This window comes from Plectropomus leopardus, chromosome 3 (genome assembly GCF_026936395.1).
Source record: "Plectropomus leopardus strain MGB_pleo_1.0 chromosome 3, ASM2693639v1, whole genome shotgun sequence".
In the NCBI taxonomy this organism is placed as follows: domain Eukaryota; kingdom Metazoa; phylum Chordata; class Actinopteri; order Perciformes; family Serranidae; genus Plectropomus; species Plectropomus leopardus.
In genome coordinates, this window is record NC_142178.1 from 26,664,425 (window position 1) to 26,678,516 (window position 14,092).

The 14,092-nt window shown below is 38.1% G+C and overlaps 1 protein-coding gene across 1 annotated transcript in view; it reads right to left on the minus strand.

Annotated features, from left to right (window-relative positions):
* The window catches only part of usp53b (ubiquitin specific peptidase 53b), a 30,410-nt gene that overhangs the window by 10,181 nt on the left and 6,137 nt on the right, over window positions 1-14,092 (minus strand). The window contains exons 5-13 of the mRNA XM_042485895.2: window positions 13,802-13,936; window positions 11,612-11,725; window positions 11,290-11,372; window positions 10,164-10,272; window positions 7,912-8,058; window positions 7,122-7,271; window positions 6,859-7,027; window positions 2,523-2,645; window positions 1,669-2,395 (exon numbers count right to left, since the gene is read on the minus strand). Of these exons, the coding sequence (XP_042341829.2) occupies window positions 1,669-2,395; window positions 2,523-2,645; window positions 6,859-7,027; window positions 7,122-7,271; window positions 7,912-8,058; window positions 10,164-10,272; window positions 11,290-11,372; window positions 11,612-11,725; window positions 13,802-13,936 (1,757 nt within the window). The remainder of the gene's footprint in view (window positions 1-1,668; window positions 2,396-2,522; window positions 2,646-6,858; window positions 7,028-7,121; window positions 7,272-7,911; window positions 8,059-10,163; window positions 10,273-11,289; window positions 11,373-11,611; window positions 11,726-13,801; window positions 13,937-14,092) is intronic.

The window sequence follows — 14,092 nt, forward strand, 5'->3', positions numbered from 1 at the left end:
GATTTGTACTTTGTAACGTTAAAAGGCCTTGTGTTTAGCTTCATATATTGGCTAGTGCTGATTTAGTTTTATTCAGAGACAATGCGGCCTCTGAAAACCCCCAGTAAATCTAAAATTAAATTTAGAGATTTAATTGTGATAACTAACCCAAAATAATCTGCAGGTTCCGGTACCATTTCATCTTACAATCATATTAAGTGCATAATCTCAAGAAAATGCAGATGAGTGAAGCATTTTACCAGTACAGCTGCGAGTAAGTAACCAATGATAAATTCCAACTTAATTAACAATAACGCCTCTAATATTCTTTCTCTACCCCAAAATGTTTAAACAAGTAACTGAAACAAGTGCTTTCTTGCTCAGCTTTCTTCCTGATGCACTGATATTATATATAGTACAAGTTATTTTAAAGGTAATGACATGGGAACAAGCAGTGTGTCCTTTTGGAGTCCAGAGTTAGCCTAGTTTCCACGGAAATCAAAAGTATTCTAGTGATGATGCATAAACAGTAACGTCATCACTCATCATGTATCTCAGAATAGCAAACTGGTGGAAAAATGTACTGAAATAAGTAAACTGAGATGTGGTTAAACAGTTTGTGGTCTGTCTGTGATTATTATTAATCACATTAAAACAACTTAATTACTTCCATGTGGGATGGAGTCAATGACTAATTACTAAACAAGAAAGGTTATTTATAGGATAGCATTTAAGACCAACAATTACACTAATATAAACCTTATGAACCAACAGGATTTACATTAAATGGTTTCTCCCTAATTTTAGGCTGTTAAAGGAAATATTCATAATTTTTCAAGTCCTTCTTAAAACAATAGTCAGCCCTCTGAAACAGATTGTGCTTCCATCAATCACTGGCCATTAGAAGATCTCCTTCCTTATGTGCGATCTATGTACGTGATGGGGAAAAAAAATCCAGTCAGCGTTTTGCATTTTGTGCAAATATGTAGCCCAAAGAAGGTAATATGAAGCTTAGTAAGTCTTTAAAATTACACCACCATTGGGCAGATTTTTGGCTGTTGTTCGAACTTTGAATTGTATTCATTTATCATTTGTACCTTATTTTAGTAGGCCTGCTTAAATATGCATTTTTCTCACCTAAAAGGTTTTTAGAACAACATTTAAGTGCACTGTTTGGCTGTTGAACAGAATTTTTCCTGCGTTGTGAAAATTAAGATCAAATTGTAAAACTAAGCAGTGCTGATCAAATGTGAACCTATATTCTGTTACCGCAAGATTGTTTGTTACAAGCCAGCCACCACATTGTTTTCAAATGTTGCTTTATGTCGTCCACCAGCTCGGCCATTTACTTGTCCAATGTGTTGCAATGCATTCTGGTAGTTGTAGGTTTTCCTACCTCCTGATCAAAGTGATACCACAGCCCTTTCGCTCTGTTTTCAAAAGTATTTGCCTCTTTCTACTGCACAGACAACTTAGTTTTTGGTGAAAAAACCATCTCACCAGCAGTGATATGTGTCTTTAATGGACTTATAAACTGGAAGAATGCTTAAAGAAAGCAAACCCAGTTCAATGTTCATATGGACACCTGACTATGGATTGACACAGACTTGAAAAATTGTGAACCTATCCTTCAAAGAAGACTGTTACTACATTGGTAGTTCCATTGAACAAAAGTCTGTTGTATCTTACCTCTGCAGCTGTGCCTCTGGTGTTGATCTCTGGTCTTTAACAACAAAGCAATCAACGCCGGGGGAGTCAGGATTGGTGGAGCCACTGCTGAGTCTATCGCTGCTCTCATAGCCAGACTCTGTCCTTTGGATGGTCCAGGTGTCACTGCGCAGCAGCGTCTTGGGCCCACCTTTAAGTCTGCTGCCCCTCTGTGGGTTAGCCCTGCTCTCTGACTCTACAGAGCTGTGGCTCTCAGTCTCATGCCGCTGCTCGTCTTCATAAATGGTCATTAAACACTTCTGCTTCCGATCCTCCCTGGCTCGTACATATTCCCGCTCGCGGTCTCTGCTTTGTTCGGCATGCACTCTTTCCTGGGCTGAAGGCTTACTGTGCCGCGGGCTGTCATGTTGCTGCTGTCGGCGTTGCTCCAGTTCGTTCAGCACAGTGTCCACATTTAACACCTCCCGAATGGGTCTCCAAGTGGACTTCGGTTTATTGCGGCTTCCTTCGCCTCCACCTTTTTCCCACTGCTCCTGACTGGTATCCTGATCATGGTGACTTGGGGAAGTGTTGATCCTCCGGCTGTGCCCACCACCCTGCGTACTGAAAGACTGTCCACGTGGCTCGTGAGATCCTCTGCTTAAGTGGTTTGATGATTTCTCAGTGCGTGGATAGCTTTTCGATTTTTGGTCCGCAGAGGGCCTCGTTCCATTCTCTGGAGGAGATGAGGATCTTGCATGTGCCATGTCTACAGAGAGATGACATGAATCACTGATCAACATGCTCTGACATTCAGTAGTTATCTACACTGGCTTTGTCTTTGCTTTTGTCTCTATATTATCAGTGTTTCCTGTGATACAGAAACAATGCTCTACCTTTGTGTTGTGATGGGTCCGTTTTCCGATGCCCTCTGTCTTTTTTTGATGTCTCACTTGGTCTCTGCAAATTCTCCATGAAAGGTTCCTGGAATTTGTTAGGACTGCCAATGGGATGTTTCACTGAGGAGAAAAACATTGGAATGGCAGATGAGTGGTTGCTTGTGGGTGTTTATTTAAAGGGAAATTTGGTATTTTTTGACCTGGACCCTTTCACTATGTTTTTGTGTCTAAATGGAGACAATAATCTTTGACACTGATCCAATATTGAGAGATACTGTAAAATAAGCAGCAATGTAATGCCTATGTGCAGTTGTGCATACTCAGTTTGTGTTCGCTAAAGTGCTTGTTTTTGCTATCTACAGACTCAAATTGTTATTTTAAGTGTCTGACAACATTAAAGCAAAGACCCTACAGAGAAGTTAAATGTTTTTTCTTACCTTTGTGTAACCAAGTCTCACTCAAGGAGAAGTCTTGTGGACTTTTCCACATTGTCAAAATCGGCTAAAAAATCAGCCAAAATCTAGCACTCAATAATGCTTTGTTTTCTCAAACAAAAACTCTTCGACTCTCATTAACATTTCCACAGTTGTTTCCTTGCAACGACTCACCTCTCACGAGATTTCAGACTAAGACTTCTTCTAAAGTGAGACTAGTCACAATAATTTACAGTCAAGCAAAAGAAAATGGAAAACATTTAATTTCTCTGTAGGATCTTCTTTGTAATGTTGCAAACACTTAAAATAGCAACCTGAGCCTGTCAGTGGCTAAAACAAGCAATTTCAATTGACGGAAATTAACGATGCACAATTGCTGGTAGGAATTATATTGCAGCCTGTTTCACTACTGTGGTTTCTCTCAATACTGGGCCAATTTCAAAAATTGTCTCTATTGGTCACTTAGAACAAAAACATGGGGAAATGTGTAAACAAAGTTTACCTTTAACTTGTCATTTATACTGTGTCTCTTAAAGATCTAGTGTGTTGGATTTTGTGGCATCTATTGGTGAGGTTGCAGAACTGAAACTTCTCCCGTGTGCCAAGCTTATAGGAGAACTAAGGTGGCTGATGCAAAAATGTGACAATGAAAAAATACAGATGGCCCTATATAGAGCCAGTGTTTGATATGTCCTTTCTGGGCTACTGTAGAACAACATGGAAAACAAAGAGGACCCACTCATGTTGTGAATATAAACATCTCTTTCTAAGGTAATAAAAACAAAACAACTCTTATTTTTGTATAAACTAAAAACTAAAAAAACACAGTTATGAATATTATACACCATTTCTGCCATTGGATGCCCCTAAATCCAACACACTGGACCTTTAGGTAACCTTTTCTGACTACTGATGTCAATAGCGAATTGTTAATAACTGTTCCACTCTCCATACCCCTATACCGACATAAAGCATCATGGGGAACATTTAATTAGGGCTAGACACAACCATTTATGTAAGTAAATTTCAACAGGTACACCATGCTTTTCTTCAACATATAAGGTTTACTAGAAGTGTTAGACCATATGTGATAATACTGCATCTTGTGCTAGGTTAAGCAATTAACAAATTCACACTGTGTTGTGAGCTGGAGGTATTTAGCTTACAGGAGATGGTCAGGAACCCAGCCGGGTCATTGTGACTCATTCAGCACAAATTTCAATTCAGCTATGTGACACTCTCACCTTGCATCTTTGCTGCAAACAAGGCAAGAGACGAAAAAAACAAAAAGCTCTCACAAAGAACAGATGCCAGTGCATCATTAGCAATGTTAAAATACGCTATTGCTGCAACATTTGCCAACCCTGTGGTGTTTCTTTGCCTCTGTAACAAGCAGGTCATTCTGACAAACAACAGATACTGCGAACATCTGCCTCTAAATCAGCAAATTCAGCTACACTGTCTCTCACATTTACTGCTCAACTTCTCTTTTCTGCATGTTGTTTCCTCCCTATCTTTGTGTTTTTAGTCAGTTAGTACTCTACATGAAGAAAATCCTCCATATTTTTTGTGAAGTTAACCCAAAGATAGCAACAGTCTAATGAGTGGCCTTTGTGAAACATGACGTAATAAAAAAAAAAACTCTGTGTGCATGTGCACGGCTGCCGGATGTTATAACTGTGGTGAGTAACAGCAGTGAGTAAGCTGGAGTATTACGGATGTCCAGATTTGTTCATGTTGCCTAATGCTGACATTTAAGTAGTTTCACTGAAAGCGGATACAAGATTTAGATGGGGTACACTTTCCACAGCTGCAGAGTAATTAACCAGTACACACTTCATCATGTTGCCTCAAATTATACAAAGACTCACAGGCTTTTTAATACACAGACTATAACACTGCCGAGGTTTGTTTATTGATAGTTAAAGTGTTAGTTAGAGTAGACAAGATGAACTCCTACTACAAGGCAAAAAAACAACACTTTCGTAAACCGCAACTTTAACTAATTTAACAAAGATGACAATAAATAATGAATATAATACTAATTAAAAAAAGCTACACCATATCTCACTCTGAAGCAAATCAAAAAATCAACCACTTACGCTTATGTTCATAAAAACAATAATCCAGTCCCATGCCAGTCAAAGTGTCGGGGCACCATACTAAAGCAAAACAATCCATCTAAACAGGCAAGGCATCATTGCCAAAAAAATCCACAAAAAAAACTCCAAGCAGATAAATTAAAAGAGGGAAGCAAACATCGGAAATGTCTAAGGGAGGAGTGAGAACCGTGGAGTAGGAGTGCGCTTGGCCACAGAAGCAGGGATTAGGGAGGGAGGCGTGGGTGGTAATCTGCGTGCAACAGAGTCATCATCCTCATGTCAAGTTCAAGCCAGCACACAGGGCAGGACAATCTTTCTGCCCGCGGTTTAACAGCACTCTCTCAATCCCTGATGCAAACCATAACTGTAATATGTGAAGTCATTATTCTCATAGCTACTGACATTGTTTGACTTTTCATTTTACTTAGTGATATTTTCATAAAAATTGTTTGGATGCTCTCATAGATTAGGATTTATGGGAATGAAATTATTAGGCAAATTGAAATTGATCACCTATGATGATCCCTATCATGATCTTACTCGTCAGTATTAAATACACTATAATTACAAGGCTGTCTGGAAGCAACTAACCCCTGTTATGAAAAAAAATAGCTTACTGTTTATAGCTCAGTGAAAGTTCAGTTATATTAACACTATAACCTATAATATATACAGCTGTAAAAACAAAGTCACTTCAGAATTTTGAAATAAATAAAAGACACATGCACCTTTATGAAAAACATTTGTGAATGTGTGTACAGTTGTATAAACCCCTTGAAATCTGAGCAAATTGGCTTGACTTCTTGCAAACAGAACATGGGAAGAATGCAATGAGCAATGAAAGAAGAAATCACCCAAAATTTGCTAGAAATTAGCAAAAAAGTACAAGAAAATAACCTGAAAATTAGTTAAGATAAAAAGAAAAAACAAACAAACAAACAAGGCTTGAATGAAGCATTTCCAGATTAAGACATGTAGGATATGGTGACGTTAGACGGGTTTTAGGAGCATTATTTGGGCATGTATAAGGCTCACTTGGAATATGCGTCTTAACTGGGGTTTTTAACGCAGTTTGCGACACACGGGTTCTTGCCTGTTTAAAGTCAGCTCTGTGCATCAACAGTTTGCAAGGATTGTGTAGAAATGCATGGCCAAAGAAAAGCCCTCATTTCTGGTCACAAGGAGAAACACACCTACTATTAAACATTACGGAAGGTTTTTGTATATGTAAAAAGATAAAATTGCCGACCTTTTCAAGGAGGCGGTTGAAGGAATGAAAGAGAGAAGCTTTGTTCACACAGTTTCACTTCTCCCTATTTTGATGTGATAAACGACATGTTAGGGCACATTTATCAGAGTGTGCATTGTTGCATGTTGATGCTAATATTAGTGGACTATTCATTTTCATTTGACATGTAAACAGCTTAGTAGGAATCAAGGAAATTAATGTTCCAGTGCATACCAGGATGCTCAGGTTGACACTTATTTTATCTTATCACTGTTCTAAATGAAAATTAACATTGTTTCTAGACTTTTTTTGGCAACTGGCTGAGGTCTAAATAGGATAATCGATGTTTGCGTTGACTGCTGTTTTAACATTGCTATTGTTCAAAGTTATTTGTAAAAGAACAGCTGTACTTATACGTCACAATGTCTGACAAAAAGTAAAAGGTTTTTTGAAGACTGAGTCTAAGAAATGATTTGAAACTGTATTTATGTTTAAAAAATGTCTCCACATTTGGAGGCCTGTCGGAAGTAAGAGGGTCAGGTGTGCTGATAACTGGAGAATTATCTTACCTGACACATCCCCATTTATTTGGGCTTTGTACCGAGGACACATAGTGGTTTGTCTTGGTGCATCTTCATTAGTCACAGGAGATCCCTCGGGGTTGGTGTAAAATAAAAGAAGTGGCTGGAAATGTCCCCTGATACATTTAGAGGCCACGTCTTTCCATTTGGACCCAATCTGGAGCAAAAGCGAAGTGTGATATAAGAGCATATAACACACGGGAACAGGTAGGAGATATCTGAACATGGATCAAAAAGACAGAGTTCCTCACCTCCTTTACAGTCGCATCATCGAAAAACATCCATTTTGAAGATTTGGTGTGATAGGCAAAGGCAGAGTAATGTTTACTTGAAAAACAGATCATTCCCACCAGATGAAGCTCACTCCGTTTGGCGTTTTCATCTGTGACACGGTTGAAAAGCTGAAAAAGAGCAAATTAAGACAGGTTTGATCTCTGCTTTCTGCTGTTTGGTAAATGCTAAATCCTATAATATATCAAAACTGTTTTCAATAACCTGCTGAAGTCATTTTTTTAGATTACAGCACACTGATCTGCCTCATTTCTATGTTTATGGACAACACAACTGTGACAGCTGTGGGGACAGTAATTTCGTACATTGGTGCAAAATTGACAAAAGCATCCATACATAATGTATTTAATTAGACTTTTAGCCATTAGACTTTTTAATACACTTAAATAACCATTGTTTTTAATTACTTCACTTTTATACACAGAAATGTTATACACTACATAGTATTTATTATTATTGGACATGTTTTTAGAATAGTGTTTTCTTTTTTTTAGAATGTATTATTTGTATTTTTAAGAGTTTTTATTTTTCCTGTGGATAATTACAGATGTGCTTTTATTTTATGTGTGGTTAGCTGTGAATAAACGGCCATAATCTATCTATCTATCTATCTATTTCTTGTCATAATCTGATGAAGTCGCTATTTGATTTATTTGACATCAAAAATATATGTAAATATAACAGGTCATAGTCACAAACACGATAAAGTTACAAGATAACTCATTATCTTTCAGCTTCTTCCGCTCTTACCCCGCATAAGTTCAAACGTGGGCCAAGTGACCGAATGACATCGTCTGTGAGGTCGGACTGCTCGGCATCCCATACAAATCCAATGGTGACAATCTCTGGACAGTTCATGAGAACACGGCGGATCTTAATACTTTGACCACAGTCACTCTGCAAAATATGAAGAACTAGAATTAACGCCTTGCAGTTGTATGCTTCTGTGAACCTCTCAAGTTGCAGTTACAGTTTCCATGTCTGTCAAGACTCTTTGTAGCCATTATAGAAAACTATGCTTCAAATGTTGCTGCAAAGAAGCAACATATTCTAAAACATGGGTGCGTCACACACATCTTCAACCCGGCAGCACAGAAGATCTAAACAGTCACCACAGATTTAAGACAGATACCTAAATCAGGTGTCACCAAGTCAGCATGGCCAAATGTCTCCCCCTCTGTTCCTGAATTATGACGTTAAATAATGGACAGAAAAATGTTTTTGCGGAACATTATGATGTCACAGTAAAGTTGGCCTTTGACCTTTTGGATATAAAATGTCATAACTTGTTATTTTATTCTATTAGCCATTTGTGTGAAATTTTGTCAAAATTAGTGTATGTATTCTTGAGTTATGGACAGAAACATGTTTTGAGAGGTCGCAGTGAGCTATGACCTTTGACCACCAAAATCCCATAATCTTATCAGTTGATCTTTGAGTCCAAGTGGGCATTTGTGCCAAATTTGAAGAAACTCCCTCAAGGCATCATTGAAATACCTAGTTTATGAGAATGGGACGGACAACCTGAAAACATAATGCCCCAGCCACAGAGCCATAAAAACATATGAGGGTCCATAATAATATTAATGTACTTACAATAAAAACATTAAGTCCTGACTTTGCAATGTAGTCATCTAAGAACTTTTCCAGAGCAGTTTCTTTAAAGGGACTGTATATACAGTTTGGAAAACAAAATGAGGATTTCAATGTCAATATCAACATGTGTTCAGGACAGAGACGGTTCACTGTATTTGGCCAACATGTAGCTTAGCACAAAGACAAGAAGCAGGGGGAGACAGCTAACCAATGTTACAAAAATCCAAAGTCAGTTTTACATACAAACTCTGTGTCTATATCTAAAATGGGTAGTAATACAAAATGAGACATTATAATGAGCAGCTAGTTTGAGTATTTCTATTTTTGTTACCTGAGAAACAACAGCATGGCCCAATTAAGTCAAAAATGACAGCTTTTGTAACTCATAACACACTCTGCACACTCTTGGATGTGTCTGTGATAAGTCTGTTTCTAACAAGATACTGATAATAACATTATTAATAAAGTTAACACACAACGAACAATAAAAACAAGGACACAAGAATAAAATCAAAAGGCAGAAACCAGCAAGAACCAAAGTGCTTCACACACAAACTGAATAATAAATCAAACATACAGAGTTAAAACTAATAAGACAAAAAGCAGCCAACCAGACACAAGATAAAATCTAAAATGTGCCACGAGTAAAAGTGAAATTGATCTTTGTTTAAATTTCAGCAATAAGTAAATGAGCACATTTCTCCAAATGTCAGAGTAGAGGGTTGAGACTTTATCTGTCCCTCTCTCTCTCTCTCTCTCTCTCTCTCACACACACACACACACACACACACACACACAGAAACACACACACAGTAGACAACACTGACATAAAAGTTGTGACTTATCACTTCAAAATGTCATAAAAAGGATTACTGCAAAGACGGAAAAAGAGCCAGACGGCGTGTATCAGTATCATGATGTCAGTGCTGGAGCTCATATTTTCCATAAGAATAAAGGGTTTAGGAAACAGAGCACTCATCATCACCCAACTGATCCACACTGAGGAGGAAGACAGTGGTAGCAAATACAGATGAGAGAAAAACAGTGGATATACCCCCTTACTGCTATTTATATCCTAACACTAGTCTGGCACCATCTCCTTCCGGCCGCTTCAAGTGCAGAGTCACAGCAGAAAGCACAGAGTGTACTCTGCACGACTCTGCATAGCTGCAAGAATCATCCCTATGTGCGTGTTACAGTAACATGCTAACTGCTCATCTGAACAGCTAAATTATTTATTAATGTCTGCCTGTATCGAATTAGCATTTACTTTAGTTACTGTTTGAATTTCATGTTTTGACAAAAGAGCAGAATGGGGAAAGAAATTGAGCCATGACTTTGTAAAGATGTCCGATTTATCGAGAAAAATATCACATTAAAATAAAAAATGATGATAAATGACATACCGGGCAGCTTCGGAGGTCACCACCAGTGTTATTTGCTGCCTGCAGCAATTCTCCAAACATGTCTGACCTCAGCCGCTCGTTCTTCCCCAACATGCGATCAACCTGTTGGCTGTACATAAAAACAGACTGTATCAATAGAAGACAGTAAAAGACAGAAACTGCATTCTAATAATTAATACGAAATAGTTTAAACTGGGACGAGTGCTCTGTGGACACTTTATTAAGTTCACATTTACAATTAAATACAATACAATACAACAGATCTGCCAGAAATCCTACATTAAGGGTAATCATAATGTACACTTTTGTTGAGCCTGACAGAGAGGTGCTGATTCAACTAGTCTACATGTGCACAGATACTTTTGAAGCGTTTTGGCCTCTTGTCCACACACAAATAGAGTTTTAAGTCATTAAAAAGGCTTCTACGGTGCAGATTAAAACAAAAATCCAGTTACTTTGTAAACGTGTAGAGGTGTAAAATAGAGTGTTTGGGAAATTATAAAGTAATCTCCTCAATTTGCCCCCCCAACAGGAGTTATGTTTTGTCAGCTCTGCTTGGACTGATGACTACTTTAGTCTTCATCTTAGTACTGCTGCACCGATTCACAGACAAAGGGAGGCATCTGCTGCGTCTAGTATAATGTGGTCCATCTCAGCTTCTGTGGCCTAAAGTTAAGCCAAAAAAAAAAAAAAAACAGTTTTAGATGGTACTGTGATAATATTATCATTTCTATCATATTATTTATTTACCCCTTACTTTAAGAGAACTCAAGTGAGAATGCAGAAAGTGAGCTGAGCAGGAACTGCGTCAAAAAGAAAAAAGCAGCTTCATATTTCAACTTAATAACAAAAAAGAAAATTAAATTAAACAAAACAATCATTTGCCAATTAATTATTCGTCAGCCTTCGAGGAAAATAATGGGTAAATTTATTGATAATAATAATCACTGTGTTTAAGGTGGCTGCAAAAGGACAGGAAGGAGATTGATCTAAGATGCTTAAAATTGCAATCAAATAATTTCCTAGTAACCTTATTTAATACTTTGACATTTAAATCAGGATTAACACTCTGGCCTGATTTTTGTATCCCTTTTTTTAAAGCCATGGCAGTAAATCAAGTACTCACCATAAAGCAGTGGTTGAGACGTAATGTACGAATTCTGTGAAGGGGTGTGGGTCCGAAGATGCACCACAGCAGCGACACACAAACTGCAAGAGAAAAACTGTACGTAATTTTACAGATTACATGTCATGTTCAGCTTTAGTAAAAGTGCATATTCCTATGACCAGACATTAACATCAACTCTTTAGTGAAAGCAGCTGTGGGAGTATTTATTTATTGTTATTGAACTTACTAATTATCCCCATGTTCTTCACATGAATGCACATTCCTCAAATCTTGTTTTTTAGCAGATAAAATGACAAAACAGTATTGAAAAAAATCCTACCTGCTCATAAAGCATCATTGCAAACTTCTGATGGGTGATGCAGGATTTGGATGAACAAGCATCAGTCGCAGTGTCTGAAACTATGTGTAAATGAATTCTCTCCAGGATGTTCTCCTAATATATAAGAAATAAGGGCAGATTCAGTGCCAGAATTTAACGCATGCAAACACACATTTAGCACTGTTGCACAGGATTTCCTTACAAACTATATATTAACTGGTCAAACCAGTCAAACAATGAGAAACACTTAAAATATCTTTGTCTATTAGATTTGGATTCAAACTGGTTGTGAATATATGTTTTTTTTTCATAGCTTGTGATGTGAAGTCAGAATTTTCTACTGAGGTCTCCACCACCCCCCATACATACATAGTGTATACTTGTTGAAATATACAACCATACACCATTTTCTTAACATAAACAACTATACAAATAAAGGATTTTTAGATGATTTAGGCACCAAAATGACAAAGATCAAACACACAGCTCAGCCAAAAGGAAAACTTCACCATGTAAATTAATTCATGACAAATTTTCAGTTTATACAGAGTTATTGATTGAACAACCGTGACAGGGCTTGAAGAACATTTTTCAACCTGGATCCTATTTTCTTTTATTGTTGTTGTTTTTGAGTGACTGATGTGAACAACAATTTTTTAAATTGGTCGAGTACTGAGAAAGAAGGCTGCAGCTGGCAGCCATACAACGCCTGCAGTGGAAACATGTATGGCATTTATGTGCGTACTTTAAAAGGGGTTATTTTTGCCACAGACAGTCTCATATTGTTATTATAAGTGGCTGAGGTGTCCTTTTACCTTTGACTGATCAAGTCTGTTTGTTGTTGTGTCTAAGTCTCACTCAGGAGGAAATCTCGTTCTGAAATCTCACAAGATGTAACTTGTTGTAAGCTTTCATAGATTACTGGATATGGACATGCTGAAGTTGTGGCTAGTTGTGCTACAAATGAATCCTAACTCTCCTGTCCATACACTGCGCCTGCAGACCATCAGGTCTGTGGCGACTGTTTGGACTGGGATGACTACTGCCGGTCAAAGAGGAGAGAAAATTCTGCTGTTCCAAGAGTAAAGATATATGCTGCAGACAGACTAGAGGTTAAATTATTAGTTATTATGTTGACCTGGCATAATGCTACACACAAAAGCATGACAGGATAACTGCAAGAAAAAAATGCCTGGAATGCACTGCATGCGTGAATAGTGAGTGATGGCAACCTCACTGAAACTGCAGCATGTTGCACGCTCACTGTGTTGACAGTGGCAGTGTGGTTGCTGCAGGGCTGCCTGCTGCTATGAGCACTGTATTTCCACAGCACAGATGCCACTCATTTCGTGCAAGCTCTTGCATTTTCAACAACACGGCCCTGCACAATAAAATTTCTTGTGTCAACAACTGATGGGATTCTGTCAACAGGGACATTGTCAGAGGATTATCATATATTTTTTATATTATTACTATTAGTTTGAGTAAAACAGATGTATTTGTATTTCTTCATATCTGTGACAGATAAAGACATTGAAACTGTAATAAACAGTGGCATAGAGTCAATATAATTATGAAAACAGCATTATCACTGTCTATTTCTGCTGACAGCTGTGCGTGACACAGGGAACCACCGTTTCTCTAGATGTCCCGGCTGAGAAGCAGCTAAGACGTGCCTTACCAGTGCTGCTCACACAGGCAGTGTAGCTGCTCTAACTTGTCAACACGGCACAGAAAAACAGGTTCAGTGACGATCACGCACTGCTCACACAGGCAGTGTGTTCCGGGCGTTAGACACAATAACAGTAAGACAAGGTCAAAGGTAAAGAGACATATCTGGTCACAGTGTGTTGTGCGGCTGCAGCCTTCTCTGTCAATACTGGAGAAAATAAAAATAAATGTTGTCCACATTTGTCACTTAGACATAAAAACCTGGGAAAATAGGATCCAGGTTAAAAAATGCAGTTTACCCTTTACATATGCTAAATAGCAAGAGGCCAGCATTATTAACACACAGCAGATAAACCCTGTGATTATACAGGGCCGCAGCATTTTGTCAGTGGCCTCTGCTTCTTCTTACCTACAGTGTCACAGAGGAGGAAGTACCAAAACATTATTTAATGCACTGTGGAAAGGTCTTCTACTAGATGTTACTTTGATTAAAAGCTAAAAGGCACAGTATCAACGTACAAAGCACTCAGCAGCATCATCCATCAGGCCAAGCTGGAAGCGCTGCTCATCTTTAAAAGTTTCAGCGAGGGCATTACGCAGGCTGTCGGAGGGCAGCACGCGCTCTCTGCTCTGCTGGAACTGGCTGAAGATACTCTGCAAAAAAGAAAACAATGATTACCTGCTCACCAAATCATAAATCATGACCACTTTTCACTTTATACATAGTTACTATAACAACAAAATGTATCAAGTATTTGTTTTATCACCAATTTAACATGTATGCAACCATGCTTTGTATGTAAAAGTGTT